General features: G+C 37.0%; 4 protein-coding genes across 4 annotated transcripts; 1 reads left to right on the forward strand and 3 right to left on the reverse strand.

Annotated features, from left to right (window-relative positions):
* The first annotated feature begins 8,078 nt into the window (after positions 1-8,078).
* LOC123905331 (protein MAIN-LIKE 1-like) lies at positions 8,079-9,170 on the forward strand. The gene is made up of 3 exons (XM_045954938.1): positions 8,079-8,231; positions 8,322-9,041; positions 9,132-9,170. Exons 1-3 carry the CDS (start codon positions 8,190-8,192, stop codon positions 9,168-9,170), a joined length of 801 nt encoding a protein of 266 aa, XP_045810894.1. The 5' UTR covers positions 8,079-8,189.
* Positions 9,171-16,078: 6,908 nt separating this feature from the next.
* Positions 16,079-16,618, reverse strand: LOC123905332. Its single transcript, XM_045954939.1, has one exon. The coding sequence runs from the start codon at positions 16,616-16,618 to the stop codon at positions 16,079-16,081; it is 540 nt and encodes a 179-aa protein (XP_045810895.1).
* Positions 16,127-17,393, reverse strand: LOC123907842. The gene is made up of 2 exons (XM_045958236.1): positions 17,100-17,393; positions 16,127-16,996 (listed from the first exon to the last, which is right to left on the reverse strand). The coding sequence occupies exons 1-2, from the start codon at positions 17,373-17,375 to the stop codon at positions 16,709-16,711; spliced, it is 564 nt and encodes a 187-aa protein (XP_045814192.1). The 5' UTR covers positions 17,376-17,393; the 3' UTR covers positions 16,127-16,708.
* Positions 17,394-17,439: 46 nt separating this feature from the next.
* On the reverse strand, positions 17,440-21,513 carry LOC123905333. The gene is made up of 4 exons (XM_045954940.1): positions 21,480-21,513; positions 20,475-21,150; positions 17,613-18,096; positions 17,440-17,475 (listed from the first exon to the last, which is right to left on the reverse strand). The coding sequence occupies exons 1-4, from the start codon at positions 21,511-21,513 to the stop codon at positions 17,440-17,442; spliced, it is 1,230 nt and encodes a 409-aa protein (XP_045810896.1).
* Between the last annotated feature and the right edge of the window lie 795 nt (positions 21,514-22,308).

A 22,308-nucleotide genomic window follows, 5' to 3' on the forward strand; every position in this document is an offset into this window, starting at 1 on the left:
GATGAAAATGGTTTATGTTTATGAAAAGTGGCCGAAGATGGGATTATGTTATCCGAGATCTGGAGCCCATATCCAAACATGATATAAAACTGTGTGACTCCTCTTTATGGGAGAGATGGTTGATGATAACCATATCCTACATGATATAAAACTGTTATTGAGCTTATCCAAGGGAGATAAGGTGGTTCGGTAAGTTCCGACGCATCCAACAAGATGTAAAACTGGGTTCATCTTAAATGGGGTGAATAGCAGCATCCAACAAGATGTAAAACTGGGTTCATCTTAAATGGGGTGAATAGCAGCATCCAACATGATGTAAAACTGGTTTGGTCCACCATTGGTGAGACGCTTATCCTGCATGATGTAAAACTGATGTAGAGTCCGTGCATGACTATAATCTGAACAGTCCGTGCATGACTATAATCTGAACAGTCCGTGCATGACTATAATCTGAACAGTCCGTCATGACTGAAATCTGAACAATGTAAATTGGTACCACATGCATTAGTCGTGTCTAGGGATGACATGACATTGGATAATTGGCATTAGATGCATTAGGGTAAATGCACATGTATTTGATAATTGTTATGTGACAATATCTGATTGGATTGTAATGTGTTTTCCGTATGTGTTAAGCTTTGGTATTTACTAATTGTTTAATACTGTGATTGTTGCCATGACTTGGTATGTGAGTAGAGTCCGTCATGACTATAAAATGAACAAGTGTAGAGTCCGTCATGACTATAAAATGAACACTTTGGTAGTGTCCGAGAAGACGTGAAACTATATGATTGGTGTGTTTGTAAATGAATGATTAATTGGTAGTCGTATTTGACGATGTATGTGCGTGAGTTAGAAATGTATGATAGCGTGTGAAGTGTGTAGTATACTACTCTCACTTATATTTATGTTTATGTTTTCTAACTCTCTGCTTTGTGTTAATTGCTGGACCTTTGGGGGTCCAGGTTGACAGGTTATGTGTTAGCCTCGTCCGAGTGCAATGGTGAAGCTCTGCTCTGATTGAGACACGGGAAAAAGGGGTTTTTATATGTATATGCATGTAGTCCTCTTAGTATACTCTGTTGGTCTTAAGCTTTCTTTTGAAAAGTATCCGTTTTGTATAACTAATAACGCATCGTTCGATGCGAGGTTTTGTTTTTAGTTCATTCGAATATTTTACTACATAAATGTATTAGTATTATCTTTGAATGAAGTTTGTGATATTCAAACCAGCGCTTTATAAATCAGATTTTCAATTTTTCCGCTGCGTATTTTCGAAAAAGATTTTATAAAGGCAGAGTTAATTAAATAACGGGTTTGGGTGTTACAACAGGTGCACCTATAGTAGGTTTGCCTTTTGAGAAGATAGACTCTGATGCATATATGATGAGAACCTTGAGGGATAAGGAGAAGAAAAAGGAATAGAATGGTAAATTTGATGCATAGTATAAGGAGGGTCGTTTAATGTATATAATGCTATCATACATTTAACACCACATATTAATTTAATCTGTCGACTCTATGTTCGAAGAGATTGTTATCCAATGGCTTTAATTTTGAATTTGGAGTTAGACAAAACTTACGTATTTTAGGGCTTTACGAAAATTATGATTTAATTTTTTTCTTATTATGTTTTCTATACTTGGTTTGTATCTTCCTAAGCCTATTTTTACACTTGATCAATTATATGTTGTCGTTTCCCGTGTTAGAACTCGAGCTGATTTAAAGATAGACTTAAATGCACTTTTGGTCCCCCTATTTTCAAAAAAATGAAGTTTTGGTCCCCCTATTTTAAAAACCAGTTTTTTAGTCCCCCTATTTTCATTTTTTTTTAGTTTTGATCCCCCATCCCATTTTGGGGTTAATTTTGTTGATGTGGCCTTGTAACTAATGATGTGGCAACATTCATGTGGACAAATTTAATATCCATGTCATTATTATTTATTTTTAAATTCAATAAAACTTTATTTATAAAATATTTTAATTATTAGAATTATATATTCAACTGAAATAATAATTGTTAAATCTTATAAAATATGAAATCTGAAACCCTAATTATCAAACCTTCAACTACTTGAATTTTATTCTCCATCAGAGAGAATCCTTCCTTATGGATTTCACCAATCAAAGAGGATCATGTCCATGTTGTGATTGTTTGTTTTTTCTTAGGTTTAATAAATTAGAGGTTGTGAATTTTGGGATTTTTTATTTTAATGAGATTACGATGATGATGCTGAAACGTGATTATTTTGTTTTTGGGTTGGTAAGAAGAGTAGGATAACTAGATAAGTGGATGATGATAATGGGGGCTATGGATTGTTTGGTGTGATTTTTGATGTTTTTGAATTATTTTTTTATTGATTTTTTTTAAAAAAATACTATAATTTTAATAATTAAAATATTTTATAAAATAAGTTTTATTGAATTAAAAATAAATAATGACATGAATATTAAATTTGTCGACGTGGACGCTGATATGCATTAATGACAATGTCACATCAACAAAATTAGCCCTAAAATGGGATGGGGGATTAAAACTCAAAAAAAGTTAAAATTGGGGGACTAAAAAGTTGGTTTTTAAAATAGGGGGACCAAACTTCATTTTTTTGAAAATAGGGGATCAAAAGTGGATTTAAGCCTTAAAGATATTAATAACAGATGATAGTGATCAATCACAAACTTTTAAAATCAATATTGTGTATTCTGAAGTTTAGCTTAGCATGATATTACTAATGATTTTGATGATTTTATTTTTAGTAAAAATGCGGGTAATGGATATGGGTTTGGGTACTTAGGTAACTATAGGGCACGGGCACGGGTACAGAGATTGTTACCCACGCGGGTATGAGGAAGGGTACGAGTATTGTTTCAAAATGCAGATATGGGGATAGGTACTACTTGATTATAATACTTTGGTCATTTGTGTTATTTGATGTGTATTTTTTTTTGTTGCACTAATTTTGATTATGCATTACATTTTTTATTATTTTAAAATTCCATGCGATGACAATCAATAAACAGTATATATTTCTGTTCGCCAATCAATAAACAAATTTTTTCTCTTTCAATTTGTTTGGAAAATCTCTACCAAATACTCATAATTACTTAAACCCTCTTTCTTTTTTTGTTTGAAACCTTTATTTCCAATTCCCTTTTTCTTTTCATACTCTTCATATTGGAAATTTGTTTTATACTTCAATGTCATCAAAAATATTTTTCGTTTATACCAGACAATATTTGTTTTCATAAATTGTATTTCAAGTTTCTGGCCACTAGAAGACTAATTTACATCTGGAGTTATTTCTAGCATCAAGTGGCTTTGGTTGCTCCTATCGTAGTTCTCTTCCCTCAAATGTGGGTAATACGATAAGGATAATAAAAAAAAACACGAAAGATTTATTTATGATTTACGTTGGATCTAAAGATTAATTTTTTTTAGGGATTTTTTTAAAATTAATACGATACAAAATATACTTCTAAAAATTAACATAGTAAATTGTCCATTATCTCATCCTCATTGTCTTTTTTATTTTTCTTTATCATCTAACTTATTTGTTTCTCGCTTTAATTTGATTATCCATTTTTTTATTCTATTATTTATAAAATCCGTGTGATGCACGGGTCACTATCTAGTTGAAACACAACCAAAGAAAAAAAACAATGCCAACGATCGCTAATGAAGCAATCCTTATGTTACTTCCTGGATGTCAATTTAAAATAAATAGCTATATATACATAGTATCAGTATGTATCATGTATGTTTACGGCAAATAAATATTTTCTTATCATCAATCCATATACATTAAACGTTTAAAGAAAATAAAAACCAAATTATGAACACCGATCACAAGCACGTTATCAATCAAATCAGAAATTTAATCGATTACCAAAAGCAAATAAGAATTTATATCGTTGTCCATTGCTTTAAATAATTTAGGGTTCATACGAAATTGGGAAAGAACATAAAACTTATCTCGGTGTACGGATAAATCGCAATCTCAATAAATCAAACATGAAGACCTGCTCTAATATCACTTGTTGGAATTTAACTTAATATTAATCATAAAACATGCTCAAAATAAAGATTAAATCCATAATCTTACTTTAGTGCGGAAGCCAAATAAACATATGAGCATGTATATAAAACATGATCTACAACATGTTGATTTATCAAAGATCAGTATTAGGAATACATGGATAGAAGAATATGAACAAACCGTTGATTCTAGGCTCTCAGCAGTAATCTGAAACACAAAGAAAAGTTTGGCGGCTTGTATGGTTCTTCCTCAACTGGTACCTTAATGTCTTGAGTTCTCTTCAGATGGGGAGAAGATATTATTTGCTCATGTACGGTATATTGAGGACCATAGCCTATATATAGTGTGATGGTCAATTAGGGTTCCCATTATTCCGAAATCGGTCATCCTGACATCCACTCATATTGAACTCATATCCAATTAATTAATTAATTAATTAATTTCTAAATAGAAATCTAATAAGCCTTTTAACTTTATTTGATCACTTAGTCGATTAAGACTCCTAATTGATAAATAGCTAATATAATTATATAAAGATATTTGCCCACATAATATTATTGGAATATCATAAAATATTTCAACACTGACATGTTTATGGACTAAAGGGTATATGAGTAAATGAATCACATCAAAATGAAAGGAATCCCGAAGATTGTCCAAGTATGAAACTACGTATATGATTGAAGGATGACTTAGAGTATTTGATATGCAAAATATAATTACTATTAAACACAACGCATGATAGTATCATGGGATAAACTTTCAAGGATTGGACAATTTTTTTTTATCTTATAAGATATTCGGTAAAAAAAAAAGTTATTTTGTCGTTTAGACAACTTGTAACTTGTACTTAGGACAAAAAATTATCATATGATATAGTGATAGAAAAGAATTTTAATTTTTGTTCAATCATTTAATCGTCAATTTATCCAACCTAAGTCACAAATTTAAAATCAAAAACACTACGGGATAAGTTGTTGTGTTTTTGATTTTTCTACAAATCAAACACACTTTTACTGTCTATTTGCAAAACTAAGAAACTAGGTGTCACGTGCGACATATTGACTAACTCTACTATTTGTTGCTTTTATAAATTTACGTTCTAGATTACATAGTGACACAAGAAAATATTCCAGCCGTGCATCCAAATATACTATTTTAAAAGATTTAATTAGTATTACTTTCCTCGACAAAAAAAATATACATTTTTTTTTTTTTTTTTTTTTTGTTACCAAAATGTACATTTTTTCAATAATACATAAGAACTCTATAAGTGACTTAAATAGATCTTATAACGGGCAAGCTTGTAAAAAGTTGAAAACTAGACCAACAATTTGGTCTTTGTAGAAAAAGCTAGATAAATAACTAGGCTAATACTACGGTAGACTACCTCCACAAGTGATCCACCATGGATAAGTGATTTATCGAATATGAATTTTACGAAATTTACTGTTGGATTGAAAGTTTATATCGTATAGATCATCCATAAATTTTTAAATTTTTTTTGAAAATCATTTGATATGTTATTGAGACCCATCAAGATTTACGTTATTTAATAAACCGTTAATCTTGATGTGTCTCAATAACATATCAAATGATTTTCAATTTTTCTAAATTTTTCTATAGATGATCTATATAATATAAACTTCGAATTCAACGGTGAATTTTGTAAAATTCGTATTCGTTATAATGTTATTCATGACTGGTCCACCATGGACCACTTGATGAAGTGGTCCATATTAGAATTTACCTAAATAACTAACAGTTTGATAAAATATTTTTTTACCACAAATAGTTTGATTGGGTCATTTAATATTTGCACACCAAATATCACTAGTACACTATAGGTGAGCATTTGGTGTATATGGGACACTATCGTACATGTTCTATAAATACTAGTGGCTTACTTTTGTTGCTGCGCTGTTTCACTCCAATAAACAAACATTTATTAAGTTAACTATTACCTTGTCAACTATGAAGCTCCGGTACTCAAAAAATGGCAAAGTATCATATTCGATAGTGTTTGATACTTGTTTGATACGTCCCGATACTCGTATCGGAAAATATCGGGCAATTAATATTATTTTATAAATAAAAAAAATTATCAATACGTGTCGGATACTTCTCCGATATGCGTATCAGAGAAGTATCGGACAATTAATGTTCTTTGATGGTAGAAATGCAGGAGAAGAGACCGATACTTTCTTCTTAAATAGTGAATGTTAGAATATGATGTTTTTTTATGGATTGCCAACTATGTCTTTTTTGGTTGGTACCGATGATGTTTTTTTTGGATGACACTAGTTATGTTTTTTTTGCGTAGTACTCCCTCCGTCCCAAATTATAAGGGAAAATAAAAAAATCACACTTATTAAGAAAAAGTAAAACATGAGAATTTGAAGTATGATTTTGTGGGTTTTCCTTGGAATAAGTTGCATAGGAAGATGTAAAAATAATTTTTATTGGTTGTTGTTTATTGAGAAAATGAGAGAGAGAAGAAATTAAATGCAATTTGTATTTAATTTTATGAAAATAAGGAAAAAACATTCTTGAAAATGATTTTTTCTCTTATAATTTGGGACAAAAAAAATGGCCTTTTTTCCCTTATAATTTGGGACGGAGGGAGTACTTACTTAACTTAAGATATGCAATTATCATTTGTTTGCTCAGTTTGAGTAATTTGAATGTTAATTTATTATCATTGTCGATTTTAGTTACGTTTATATTTGTGTATTTAATTTTTAAATAATGTATCGCGGCAGTATCGTATCGGGAATTTTGAAATTTTTTACGTATTGCCGTATCGGTATCGGATTGGTATCATATCACGAATCACGTATTGGGCCTTCTTGTGAAAGTTACGTCGTGGAACCTGGATTGGATTTGTTTCACAGTCCACATCAGTGACAACAATGACATGCCATGTTTAACGAAGTTTTCTCTCCCGACCCCCCTCATTTCTTTTATACCCCCTGAATTTCCGTTTTTACCCTTGGGGGTACTGCGGTTTATAAAAACCGAAGTCTTTTGACATGTTGAAACATTTCGGTAACTGCGAACCGAACGTGGTGTTGACATCGTTCGGTAACTGCGAACCGAATGTAGGGTTGCTTCGGTTGATATTAATCGTAGGGTTGCTTCGGTTGATATTAACCGAAGTTGTCTTACATATGAACAATTTCAGTAAGTTCGTTTTATTTTGAAAAACAAACCACAAAACTCATCTCTTCCTTTCTTCTACACATTTGCGGCCAACTTCAACATCCAACTTCAAATCACATTTCATCAAGTAAGTTTCTTTCCTTTATTTGTCATTCTATGCATTCCTCATCACCATGACATTTCAAATTCATTTTTTGTTCTTCCCTATAAAAATTCCAAAATTTCAATATCTGATTATTGAGTTAAATTGTTGATTATGTTGTTTGAATCGTTGATTATTGGTTAGTTGTTAGATTGGTTACATACTAGCATGAATGAATGTTGCTAATTGAGTTAAATGTGAATATGAAGCTAATTGAGTTATAGTGTACTCTAAGTGTTTGTCAAAATGTACGAGTGAATATGAATGCATGTTTCCATTTGAATTATATTTCCATTGTTGCAAGAATCATGTGTTCGATTGAATTATAAGTATGAATTTATCATAGATTAATTGTTTGTATTGATTGTGAATTTATTTATCTATGTATAGATATGGAAGAAAATCTACCTAGGGGTAGGCATGGAAAGGCAATCAACGCACATGCTTCCGCTCGTAGAGAGCTTGCTGCAAATCATCCGTCCAAACGAGGTCGTCGCAAAGGACCAACTCCGGGGCAAGGTACACATGATGCCGAGGCGGGTGGGTCGCATACACGTGGACGGACACGTCTAGGACAATCATTGGTGGTGCAAGATGAATTTGATGCCGACCAATTTTTAAATGCGTGTTTTGATTATGATGATCTTGGATCACCACAAGTCTCACCACAAGTCTCACCGCAACACTCACCGCAAGATGAACCGTAAGACCCACCGCAACAACCACCTCAACAACAACGGCGCAAACCAGTACGCCGAAAACCACCAAAGTGTTCACGTAATGATGATGAAGTAGGTTTTGGAGGAGGACCGACGGATTTGTCCTTGTTAACGGAGTACGATAAGCATATGGCTATTCCGATATGGTATGCAGACCCAAATGACAAAGAGGTAAACCAATTTAAAATACGACGATTATTTTATTAAAAATGTTGTGATTACGTTAGCTCGATAATTTTTTGTGTTATTGGAATTTTTCAGATTTTAGCGGTAAATTTACGTTGCATCGCCAGCGGAAAAAAAGTTATTAATATACAAAAACCGTCCCGCCGCACGGACAGATGGTTTTGGGATGTGGTTGAAGCATCGGGTTTGGAGCCGCTTACCCGGACTAATTTTAGCGTGCTTGACTACGGGCTCCTCTGGGCATTTGTTGAAAGATGGCATACGGAGACGAGTTCATTCCACATTCCATTGGGTGAGCTGGCCATCACATTGGACGATGTCCAGTGTCTGTTGCATATTCCGATCGAGGGAAAGTTTCTGAACCATGGCAAAATGTCAAGGGATGAAGCGGCTGACATGGTTAACTCATTTCTAGGAGTTGATCGGAATGTTGTTATGGGTCATTTTGCCAAAATGAACGGGCTCCATCTGAAGCATTCTGACGTGGAGGATATCTATAGTGTTAACCACGGATTAGCTGATAAAGCTGTTGCTGAAGGTAAGTCGGCGCATGAGATTAAGCTGTATAGGGACAGGTCCATACGGGCTTTCTTGCTATTTTTGGTCTGTTGTACCATATTTAGCAACAAAAGCAGTTACTACGTGGACGTAGTATACCTGCAGTATTTTCAGGATTTGTCGGCTGTCCGTGAATGGAATTGGGGTGCTGCTGCTCTGGTTCATTTGCAACATTATCTGGATGATGCGTGTTTGGTGACAGTGAATCAGATGGCTGGGTACATGTCTTTGCTTCAGGTAACATAAACGTGCGCTTACGAAAATTATTCAACATGTATGATATGTAATGTCCGTCAATATAATGAAACTTGTTTGTCATGCTTTCAGGGCTGGATAATTTCTCATTTTCCGGGACTTAGTGTGTAGGCGCAGGATCCTATCTATTTTGAGGGCATGCCTCGAAATGCAAAGTTTGTTCCCGGAGCTGGACATAGGGAACCAAGTAGCTATAGAAACAGTTTGGATAATATTCAGACGTACGGCTGCGTATTCAGTCCATATGATGATCACCGACACGTCCGCCCTTTGATAAATTCATGCTGGTTTTCTGGATGGTTGAGATGTGGTAATTTGAAAGCAAAGCATTTGCCTGAACGCGTGCTTAGACAATTTAAACATGTCCAAGGCATTCCAAGAAAACCGGATTTGTCTGCGACTCCGGGGATGAGCCTATGTGAGATTGATCGTGTTTTTATGGAGGAGTTGGATTTGAGGATGATTGCTGAAGAGATGAGGGGTCAGGCTGTGGTTAGCGCATGGGACCATGAACCTGGATACATGACATGGTTTTACAAAGTGTCGCATCCAGTTATGCGACCCGTACAAGCTCCGGCGTCACCACCAAGGCCACCTAACTTAGAGGTGTTGATAGAGGCCGCGGAAGCAAGGAATGACCCTAACATGCTTCAGGTATGCCGTGGTGTTAGGGATGAGGTGGAGAGATCACTTCGCGAAGGTGAGGCGGTGGAAGGAACTCCTGTTCATGGTACTTTGCGGAGGATTTTGAATTTGCTTAACCCTGTTTTGACGTGTCGGCGACTTAAGCGGGGTAGAGGGAGACGGTACAACACTCGAGAGTAGGCTTAGCTAATATTGTAACTCAGTTGTTGTTTAATGTAATTTTATTATTTGAATTTGTCGAATTTGGATGTAGTTTGATTCAAACAATTTGGTGTATTTGACTACGTTTAATTACCCGTTACCTTTTTTAAATTTCCGTTAAATTGATGTGTCTAATACTCAGCTATGTTATGATATTTTATGATGTTACATAAACGTGCAAGACCCAAAAAAAAAAAAAAAAATTATGCAATTCATTTCGGTATCCATTTACTGATATCTGGGTAGATTTCGGTACCTGGTAACCGAATACACATTTCGGTAGTTTGCTGCCGACACAACCTAATTCCAGTGAACCAAAGAAAATTTCGGTATCTAGGTACCGATATATAGGTAGCTTTCGGTACCTGGTAACCGAATATACATTTCGGTAGATTTCTGCCGAATAGATCATATTCCAGTGAACCAAACAAAATTTCGGTATCCACGTACCGATATCTGGGTAAATTTCGGTACCTGGTAACCGAAATAACGTTCGGTATATTTCTGCCGAATATGTCCTGTCCAGTGAACCAATGAAAATTCCGGGGACTATTTACCGAAATCTGGGTGAGATTCGGTACACAACTGCCGAAAACGCTATAGTTCGGTTCGCATGTACCGAAATTAACTAATATATTAGGAAAAACTTTAAACATTCACCATTTGCGCGAAAACGGTTTGTAACAGAGGCTAGGGCGATTTTGGAGGTTTCAATCGCAAATTTAAGGTTTCACCAGTAGAACGACAATTTCTCTCTTCTAAACATTCAATTTCTCTCTGATAATCACCAAACTCATCTCTACAAGTAAGTTTTCAAACTCAACTCTCTCATTTTCTTGCTTTTTTTTTATTTTATTTTGATTTGTTAATGCTCGTGATTATTGTTTTGATTCCACTAAATTTGGGGTTGTATTTTAATTTAGGGTATATGATTGGACTTGTATAGGGTAATTTATTTTAGGGCATATGAATTGGATTTGTATTCTTGTTTATGTGCACCAAGTGTTTGACAAAATGCTTGTATGAGTATTGATTTATGTATAAAAATTGTTTGAATAAGTAACCGATAAGTATTGATTTCGTAGATACTTATGGTGACTGTTTTCTTGTAGGAATCATGACGGACGACAAAGTTGGCCGAACAAGACGTGGCGGTGCAAGCAAAGCACATAACTCTGCACGTAGACAGGCTGCGGTCAATGTAGATAAAATTCCAAGTCGAGCTAAAGGGAAAGCAGTTTCAACCACGACGGATGAGCCTCGACCGGAGGATGCAGAATCGCAAGAGGAGAATGAAGACGTGGAAGAAAATTTTTCTGAAGAAGGGGAAGAGGAAGGGGAGGAAGGAGTGGATGAGGAAGCGGAGGAAGCGGACGAGGAAGCGGATGAAGAGGGGGATGATGATGGGGAAGAAGAAGTTGACGAGGAAGCGGATCAAGAGGGGGAGGAGGAAGGGGGAGAAGAAGTGGATGACGAAACGGAAGAGGAAATGGAGGAGGAAGAGGAGTCTGAACAACCACCACCAGAACCTAAAAAACCACAGAAAAAGGTTACGCGAGTAACACAAGGAAGGAACCCACCACGAGTAAAACCACCACCAGTTACATGTTATGATGGTGGTCCGTCTGACTTGTCTTTGTTGCCGGGATTTGGAAAACATGTTGCTGTCCCGTTGTGGAAAGGAGAGGTAAGTTACAATTCAGATAACACTATTTATTTTCGATGTCGATTGTTATGAAGTGTAATGAAGTGTAATGTTTTGCAGCTCCAATCCCGGTATTTGAGGGTAATGAACAACGGGAAAAAAATCAATAAATTCAAGATATGTCCGAAAGAGTACTCGTGGTTTTGGAATGTCGTTAATGCGTCCGGACTCGAAACCTTGCGGCGGACAAGTTACAATCACACCGATTGGGGGCTGTTGACGGCATTTGCAGAGCGATGGCATCCCGAGACCGGTACTTTCCATCTTCCTATTGGTGAGATGACTATAACCTTGGACGACGTGTCCTCATTGCTTCATATTCCGATTACCGGAAAAATGCTCGACCACAACGGAACGTCATGTACAAAGGAAGACGGTGAAGAGATGTGTGTAGAGTATCTGAACTTCCCTATCAATAAGTGCAAGAAGGAGTTTAAAAAAATGAAAGGAGCACATATAGGGTTTAAGACGTTGAAGGATTTGTATATCGATAATTTGAGGGATGCCTTGAAAGCTGAAAGGTTAAAGAAGCCTGCTGAAGATGTTGAATTCCTCAGGGAATGCACCATTAGATGCTATTTGCTATACTTGATCGGTGCAACCATTTTCACCAACAAAAGTATGCAGTACGTGGACGTCATTTTTCTTACCTACTTGCGAGACCTCAGTTTAGTTAACACATGGAATTGGGGTGCTTCTGGGCTGGCATATCTGTACAACTACTTGGATGCTGCAAGCCGCCCGAGATGTGGAAATCATGGTGGTTATAATTGTCTATTTCAGGTATACATACAAACTCAAAATGCGTTTTGCCTTTTAACTGAATATCGGTTGTTATAATTAAATATTTTACTTACCCATATCATGTGTTTTCAATAGGCCTGGATTATGGCGCATTTCAAAACTTTTGGTGGACGTTTTGTTGATCCAAAATACATCCACGACAATCCCTATGCGGCAAGATTTTTGCCTTTAAAAGGACCAAAATTTCCAGGGGAGCATAGGTCCGCATTGGATACAATGCGCATGGATGAAGTGGTGTTTTGCCCATATGAGGAGCACCGGCAAACCAGACCCTTTCAAGATATCAGTTGGTACACTGGTTGGATTATGTGTGGAAGTGCTATTATCAATCCACACTTGCCAGAGCGTGTCCTCCGACAATTCGGACATGTCCAGTCTATCCCTAGGCACCCTGATGTATCTGCAAAGGCTGGTATGAATCGGTTTACGATTGCTGATGCATTTGCTTCCTACCTGACTGCCAACTATGTGACAGAGGAGATGCGAGGACCAAAAGTTGTGCGTGCATTTGATACCGTACCCGGATACATTCCATGGTTATACCGTGTTTCTCATCCGAAGATATTGCCACCGGTTGAAGCGGATCCACCAACACATGCTAACCTTGAGGAGGACAACGTGAGTGGTGAATGCGACGTGTCTGAAGTGACTAAGAAGGTTCGAGCGGATTTGAGGAAAGCGCTCGATGGTCAACTCAATTTGGCCGATGCTTTGGTGGTTATTGAAAAAGCCTACACTGATTTGGAGCATGTAGATGCATATTTGGTGCGACGGAAGAGGAAAAGAGACTCGGGTGAAGGAACAAAGAAGAGGAAGAAGAAGAAGAAGACAACAACGGAAGATGCCGGAACAAGCAGCTTGTAGTTTTTTATTTTTTGTTTTCGCTATGTTTTATTTTTTTTTTTAATCCTACCGTGTACAATGGAACAATTTGTCCGTATAATTTCGTTTTGCTTGGGATGTATGAACATGGATTTATATTGAATGCGGTTTCCATTTTAATTTGTTTTTTTATTGGATTTGGATTGGAATGTATGAATTTCATTTGAAATACGATTATATCCGAACAGGTGATTTCGCGTGGATATGATCCCACGGGTGATACATAGTTTAAAGTCATTTGTTGGGAAAAGATATATTTCGGTAAAACTCTGCCGAAACATACTAAAACAGTGAGCCAGAGAAAAGTTCGGGAGGATATTACCGAAATCTGGGTAATATTCGGGTTTCAGTTACCGAAATACCGAGTTCGGTAAAGTTTTGCCGAAACTACCTATTTCCAGTGAGCGAGTCAAAATTCCGGTACCTAAATACCGAAATCTGGGAACAATTTGGTATGCTTTTACCGAAATAAAATTTGGTATTCAATCTCACCGAAATCTTTGAAATTACACCGACTAGTATTAATTATAACTTCAAGAAAATGAAACACACTTAGGCAAACTAAAAATCACAACAAAGATGAAAAGGAAAACACACTTAGGCAAATTAAAAAACAAAACGATAACAACACGGTCGCATCACTTAGTTTGCCTATTTGGGTCTTCCGGCCCAACAAGACAAGCAAGGATGGCTTCAACTGATCTTGTCAGTGTCGCATCTAGCTCGATAGGCCCCGTGGAGGAGTACTGCTCGAAGATTGAAAACATAGTTTCAACATCATCGTTGTTTTCAACAGCCATACGAGTGAAAGCAACGCGTTCGTCAGAACCAATTTATGGCTTTCGATACAGGAGATTTGATACCGTTCTATTGTCGTTCGGGTTGTTGACGGTGCGATTCAGTTGGTACAGCTGCTGTTTCAGACCTTCGAACGTTTCACCGTCATTGATTCGAAACAAATGCGGTTTTCCATCGCCGAAGTAAACTGCCGCAAGAGTATATCTCATTCGTTGTGTGAGTGAGACATCCATTTTCCCGTTATTTTTTTCTGTCGAATGTTGAATTCAACAAAACACGTGAATTTAAAGATGGGTTTGGTGAACATTATGGCGGTAGGTGAGCGTTAATGAGGTGGATTGGTAGTTAACGGAGTTAGGTGGGCTTAAATGCGGTAGGTGGGTGTTGATTCGTTTGGCGAGCGTTTAGAAAATTTAGATGGAGCATAAAAAACGTGCAACATAAAAGCATTCATTAATTAAAAAGTCAACATCAACATAACTGAAAAATCAGCGATAACGTAAACGAAAATGCAACGACAACATAACTGAGAATTCAACAACATGAATAACCAAATTTCAGTTTGTAACTACTAAGGTAGCATACAAACGTGGATACTTCGGATCCACTTCTACCCCATTGAACATGTCGTTCACATCGTCATCATTTTTCAACTCCTTCCACTCGTATTTTCGCGGTTGCTCATCATATCCACCGACATTATCACTGGCCAGATCGATTGTCGTTTCGTAATACGCAATTTTTTCTATTTTGATTTGTCTGCCGTATTTGAAGCGATACATGACTTCGATCTGGCGTTTAAGAGCTTGAATAGTCGTCAAATTGTTCGACAGGTCAACGCAGAACAACTCGTCGTTACCGCGAAACTTAACTGAAAATGCATGAGATGTCGCCCTATTGTTATTAACAGACCGATTTGAAGCACTCATTTTGCGAAATTGTGAAAACGTGTTTTTCACAACTATACACATACGGCGGTTTTATACTACATTCAATCTAATTACGGCCACATAATTTCGTCGGTGTAATTTTAACCACAACTAAATGTCGGTGTAATCTTGACCACAAAAAAAAAATAAAAAAAAATAAAAATTGTCGGTCCAATCTCGACCACAAAATGTGTCGGTGTAATCTCAACTATAAATTATTTGACGGGTTCGTATCGATTAAGTTATTTATATGATTTTTAACAAGTTTTTAGGCATATGCTTACATCTTTTCTACCCCCCAGTTTTCTTTTTATACCCCCAGTAAACAGTTGAAAATTTAAACATATTTCGGTTCGCATTCCCCGAAGTTTATGAGTTCGGTTAATATTCACCGAAGTTGACTGTCATACCCCCTTATTTCGGTACCAATCTACCGAAAATTTCAGTGGTTCACTGGAATTTGTAGGATTCGGCAGATGTTTACCGAAATATATAGTTCGGTAACTATTTGCCGGAATAACAGCATACTTCGGTACCAATCTACCGAAAATTTCGGTTGTTCACTGGAAATAGGCTGGTTCGGCAGATATTTACCAAAATCTGGGTAAATTCCGGTACCTAGTTACCGAAATATATTTTCATGACAACCAATGATATTGTAACTCACGACCTTCCATGGAATGACATCCACGCGAAATCCATTGTTCATCCAGACACATTCATATTGGAAAAGAAATTCATACAAGTATACAACATTAAAATTATTTCAAACACCAATATCATTATATCGACACAAACAATTAAACAACACCAAATCACTCCAATATGTTTCATAACAAAATGGATGTCATTACATCTCGAATCATTTCATTACAAAATGGATGTTCGTTACATCAAAATATATAACAACATAAAATACATCAAAATAGGCCAAATGATCAGTCAATCACCAACGGAGTTTCTCTACTGCCTGCACCAACTGTTTTGACGATGACAACGTTCTCGGTGCTCATCATCTCCTCGAACTTATGCTGCGCAGATGTGAATGAAGCTTCTCAGCCCAAACTTTGTTTAGCACAATATTGCTTCCACGATTTGTTTGATTTGGGTATCGGACACCCAACTTTAAGCTTTACCAAAACATAGTGATCCGGTAACGCGCCAAGGCAAATAACCCTTGAAGACGGGTTTGGTGACGGAATGGAACGCAATGGGAAAAAAGTTTCACAAGGGCCGTTTTGAAGTATGGAGAGCTGAACAACTACTCTATCCAATATGGTGGCCACGATATGTCCCATATCCGGCAACGTGAACCATTTATCCATCGGTGCAACACTATTCCTAATACTAGTACGTTGTCTCGTCCTCGGGGGTGGGAGTAGTGCATCACAGATATATTGGTAACGCTCCTCGCAACCAAATATAGCAACATACATATCCTTATTCAATCGCAACTCCCTGCTCATGTTGCACCGTATCAGTTCAAAATCATCTTCGTTGCCTCTCTGAGCCAATGCAACGGCACGGTAACCACAATAGCCGTCGCCGTCCACGTTGATGATATCTTCAATGAAGGGATGCATGAATTTTGGCATGTGGTTAATTCCAAAAATTTGAGATGATGAGGTTAGTGGCAATGGGTTGGACACAGTGAGCGGAGCTTCAGACACCGTAGGCATAGGGTTTTATGCGGTAGGTTGTGATGATGATGGCCTTGAGTGGGACGGAATTGACGGAGACGGCTTTGACGATTGCGACGCTTGTGTCTCCGTGAAATATTCTTCAACATGCTCCCATCGAGACTTATCTCTGCTGGTGGATGTTGTTCCACGGACCACCTTTTTCTTTTTAGCCCCTTTTGATTTTACATTTGTGGTCGGAGGCTCCACATCGGTGGTTGTAGGATACGCAATCTTGCGGAGTTGATCTCGGATCTCATTTTTCATGCTTACATCAGCTGTCCTCAATCGTTCCTAAAACAAACAAAAAAAAAATATGCCTTTAAAAATTAAAAACCAACGCATAATGATCGTAAAATCGTAAAATAAGTGTATTATGCCTTTAATAAACACGCACCTGAATTGCTTGCCACTCTGCCGTGCACGCATAATCGTCCTCGACGTCGCCACCAACTTCTTCATCTTGGAAACAAATTATCTTCCAATGTTTGTAAACCTCATCGAGTCTAATAGGCCTATTGTGGTGCAGTTTCTTGGCAATCAAACACGCACATGGCAGCCCGTAGTTAGTCCTCATCAGACAACCACACTTCATGCTATCCATACCAGTAAACTCGACTCTTTTTGATTCAGTGTGGATGTATCTCATTGCACGTCTAGAGACTTTAAACATCAAAGTCGAGTAAAGTGTTTTCTTTCGGTATGTGTGTCCATACACAGACATGCTCTGGCCAAATTCAGTTTGCACTTGGGTGAATTGATTGCCTAACATTCTGTGCATCGATTCCCAACCCTTCACCAAATCACCGAGACCGTCGGTCAAGTAACCTTTCAAAACACTGTGTGCGCTTTCGGCTCTATTTGTCGTATGGTTGCCCATGTGCATATACTTGTCCACCCATGCACTCACGAGCTTCTCTTTGTCGGTGTCCAAAATTGTCTCTTCAACGTACCGAACAAATTTTGGCCACCTCTCACATAACTTCCTAAAAGCCATAACATTTTCAGTATACTCGGCCTCAGTAGATGAATCTAACACATCCTCGAACGCCAAACAGACTTTTTCCCTCATGTCCGCCGCCTTGACCTTTTCCCCATCCCTCACCTTGACCAGCTCGGCTGCCTTGGTCCTCACATTCTTCTTAACATGGAACCGACAAACCAACGCCGCCGCTTCTGGAAACACAGCCGGAATAGCATTCATCAAAGCTAAATCTCGATCCGTCAAGATAACCTTCGGCAAATTTGTCTCACGCCTTAACAAACAACGTAGTTGTTGCAGAGCCCATATAAAGTTGTCTTCCTTTTCGTTACTGAGCCAGGCAAAAGCAACGTTGAATGTCTTCTCGGTCGAAGTGAATCCGACTATCTCAAACAGCGGCATTTTGTACTTGCTGGTTTTGTATGTGGAGTCCATCATCAGCACAGTATGAAAAGAGTTCAATAAAGTTATGGACCTCGGATGTGCAAAGAATATATCTTGAAGATGTTCTATGTAACACCCAAACCCATTAATGCCTTTATTATGGCTTAAAAATTTCTTTTCTCAAAAACGACGCAGCGGATAAAATAAAGTTCTAGACTTAAATCAATTGATTGATAAATTGTTGGTTCGAGATATTACACTCCTCTTTACGAAAATAATACTAAGTTAATTAATTAGTAAAACTCGTTTTATACAAAATAAATCTTCTTTATAAAGATACATTTTCCAAAGTAAATACAAATAGTCATGAAGACTCTATATACTAAATACAACCCTTTCCCGTGTCACAATCAGAGCAGGCTTCATCGACGACTCGACATCGATAACCACAAAACCTGTGAATCTGGACCCCCAACGGTCCAGCACATAACACATAAAAGAGAGTTAGATAACATACTCAAAAATATACAAGTGTAAGTAAATTATACTTAAACACTTCATCAACATTCATGCATATTCATATATCATGCATTTACTTCATTAATCTCATTTAATTATAAACTACGAAAAGTTATAACCAAATATCAATCATAATTTACAAGATATTGAAGTCAATTACATTTAAAATCATCGGATAATCAACACATACATCAAGTCTAACACGCATAGACAATTATCACAAATTCCAAACAAATGTGTCACATATCAAATATCAAATAATGTACACAAATCCTAATGCAATCTAATGCCACAATCTTCATGCTATGTCCCCTAGACATATCTAATGCATGTGGTACCATCTTCTTTATTAGAGTATCTCACCTCTAATATCCTTTTTTATCGGATAAATATAATCTGATATCCTTCTTTATTGGAATATCCAATATCACATATATTCATGAATGCATGTATGTATTTCATGAATTCACTCACAATCATTTTAATTAGCATTAAGCTCTTCCTTTACTAATGTGGAACACTATCCAACATTACTTCTTTATTAAGATAACACTATACCTTAATATCCTTCTTTATTAGAATAACATACTCTAATATCCTTCTTTATTAAGTTGATTAACACCTTAATATACTTCTTTGATATTTAAACAAACATCATCAACAATTATCAACACATACAATGCATTTACTCACATTTTTAACACAATACTAATAATATAAGTAAAGTGTATTAAGCATGCATTTTATCATAAAACAAACTCCGGAATCGGAATCTACGCGAAAAATTGAGTAAAATAGGTTCCGGTTGCATAAACCGTCAATAGGTCAAAAGTCAACGGTCAACCCAAAAGTCAACAGTCAACACAGTTCAAGTTGAACTACGCTGGGGGCGTGAAAGGTTCACGCTGCGCGTGACACAAGGCTACGCCGCGCGTGGAAATGATCACGCTGCGCGTGATAAGAATCATGCTACCCGAGACGACCAGCAACATTTCCAAAAGGATCACGCTGCGCGTGATGGGGATCACGCTGCGCGTGAGTGCTGAGGAACAGTCACGCTGGGGGCGTGATAGATCTGATGTTCTTCATGTTCATACGAAAAATGGTCCAAAACTCACTTATTTGGCCCAAAAACCCCATTTTACATGTTATAAAACCCAAATATGTTTGTTTTCATGTCTACTACACATACATAAACATAAAATAACATATTGATTCACAGATCTACTTCAACACATGCCATAAAGTAAGAGATTTATGTATTTTACCCAAAACTCACCAAAACACAAAGTTCTTAGATCAAACATCTACAATTTATGTTTTTACTTGTTAAATTCGTTCATACATCATACCAAGAGTATATCAAACATGTTATGAACATAATAATCGATTTCCTTTAAGAAAATCCATCCAAAACTAAAACGAAAATGGGGTGGAGGAAGTTCGGGTGAGGAGAAATCAACATTCTCCCCTTTCTCGAGTCACCCACGAATATGAAATCTACTCTCTTACCTTAGATCCGACGAAAGCTCAACGATTGCTCTTGATCTCTCTTGCTCAAGCTTGCCCTAGCTCTCCTCTTCTCTTCCTTCTCTCTATCTTTCTCAAGAACAAAGAAAAAAAGTGACTTTCTCTCTCTAATGGGCTTAAATAGCGCCCCTTCCATAAGTCCAAGGCCCATTGGGCCTAAAGACCACTAACACGTCCAACTCGCGATAACTCTCACTAACTCGCGCGTTAACTAAAACTCTCGATAAATAACTTAAAGTTACTATCTTACTTAAAAACCACGTCACCAAATAATTAAACACTTACATAGTGAATAATAAATTTGGGTCGTTACATTCTACTCCATTTTCAACAACCGTCCGATACTTGTAGTAGTACTTGTTATCATCAAGCTTCTTGCATAAGTGTTGCATCTCAGTCATGGACGCCCTCATTTTAACTTTGTACCTATGACGAGCGTTGTACACTTGCTTTGCAGAGGTCTTGTTTTCCGGATCTCTCTCCTTTAATGTGGACAATATGTTTTTTGGAGCCACCGCATTCCTTGTCATCTCGTCCATAAAATCCTTCTCTTGCGGTTTCAAACGCCCCGCCACGAGATGCCCTTCAAGCCCTTTGTCCAACTCGTGGTTATGCATACCGTTGACAACAGTCAAACGCCATAGTTTTGTTGCCTTGTTGTAATACCCACGGAGTCGGAAAGGACATTCGCATTTTCTTGTTCCGGAGGTATCGGATTTCAACTTCTTCTTGGCTGGAACATACTTCCCACTACGTTCACACTCTAACACCAATTGAGCCTTTCTCTTCTCGCCCGAATCGGATCGCCTAACTATAATTGCGAACCTTAAACTTTGCGACACGCTTCGAGCCCATTTGATCAACTCATCTCTGTCGTTCTCTTCCCTATCAGTCGCAAAATGAGACGATGTGTCAATTTCTATCGGCTGCGGCACATTAGGAGGACTTCTTGGTTGACCAGATGGAACAATGGCCGTTGCAAAAAGGTCAAGCACAACAGGTCGCCTAACTTCGTTAATTTCGCCTTCCGTAACTACAGCATACGCAAATGAAAAAACAATCAATCAACCACACATAATATTTACAATCCTATTACAACACTAATTAAACACATAGGACACTATGAAGTCAATATGAAGCCAAAATAAAGCCAAGTCAATATGAAGTACAGTTTATAAGTCAATATGAAGTCAAGTCAAGCCAAGCCTAAGCCTAACGCAGAGGATCAACATTTCGGTTCGTATAAACCGAAGGTCACATAACTTGACTTCGGTTTATATTCCCCGAAGGGTTACTGTCAGAACACCTGCGAAAAACAGAGCCTATGATAGCAAGAAAAAACGAATTTAAATCGGTGGTTACCTGAGTTTTGTGCTTTGGTGCGTGTTGAATCCATTAGATGATGCTTCAATCTTGATTTCAAGCCTCAAATGCGTCAAAAATCGTTCTTCTTTCCGTAACTTTTTTGAAATTTCGTTTTGTGTAGAATAAGAAGTGACAGCAGAGTATTTATATATAGAAACACTTCGGTTAACGTTAACCGAAGTCTTTCAGCGATCGGGTTATATTAACCGAAGTCCTAGGCCTGCGGTTTCTAAAAACCGAAGTCGTTTGGCAAAAAAATTTTATACCGCAAGGGGCAAAATAGGATTTTCGGGGGGTATAAAAGAATTGGGGGGGTCGGGAGAGAAAACTTCATGTTTAACGTCTATATTGGTGTGCAACCGTAAATATTCATTATATGACAAAGATGAATATTAACTTTGTTGATTCGTAAATCAATCAACTTTTATTAAGAAATCAACTAATGTTTTTAACAAAAATATAATCAGTATTAGGGATATTAGTATTCCTCGTTAAAATCAGCATCGATGTGACTCATTGTATATGTTTGATTTAATATCTGATATTCATTTTAATGTAATAAACCAAATTTTCAATACTGTTAAAAAAGAATACTTATTCAAGTTCACTCAGATTAAATACATAGACTCTTTCCAACTAACAGTTTAAAACCAAAAGCAAGATACTGTTTATAGAACAAATCTGCAACTTTAAATAAGAAGTAAGAACAATCTATCGGCTTTTCAAGACAAAAAAAAGAGTCTAAATATTTTAGACATTGCCTACAACATACAACTTGTAGAGTACATATTTGCTACGTACTTTACAATGTGCAACAAACATTTTC

Source organism: Trifolium pratense, linkage group LG2 (assembly GCF_020283565.1).
Source record: "Trifolium pratense cultivar HEN17-A07 linkage group LG2, ARS_RC_1.1, whole genome shotgun sequence".
Lineage (NCBI taxonomy): Eukaryota > Viridiplantae > Streptophyta > Magnoliopsida > Fabales > Fabaceae > Trifolium > Trifolium pratense.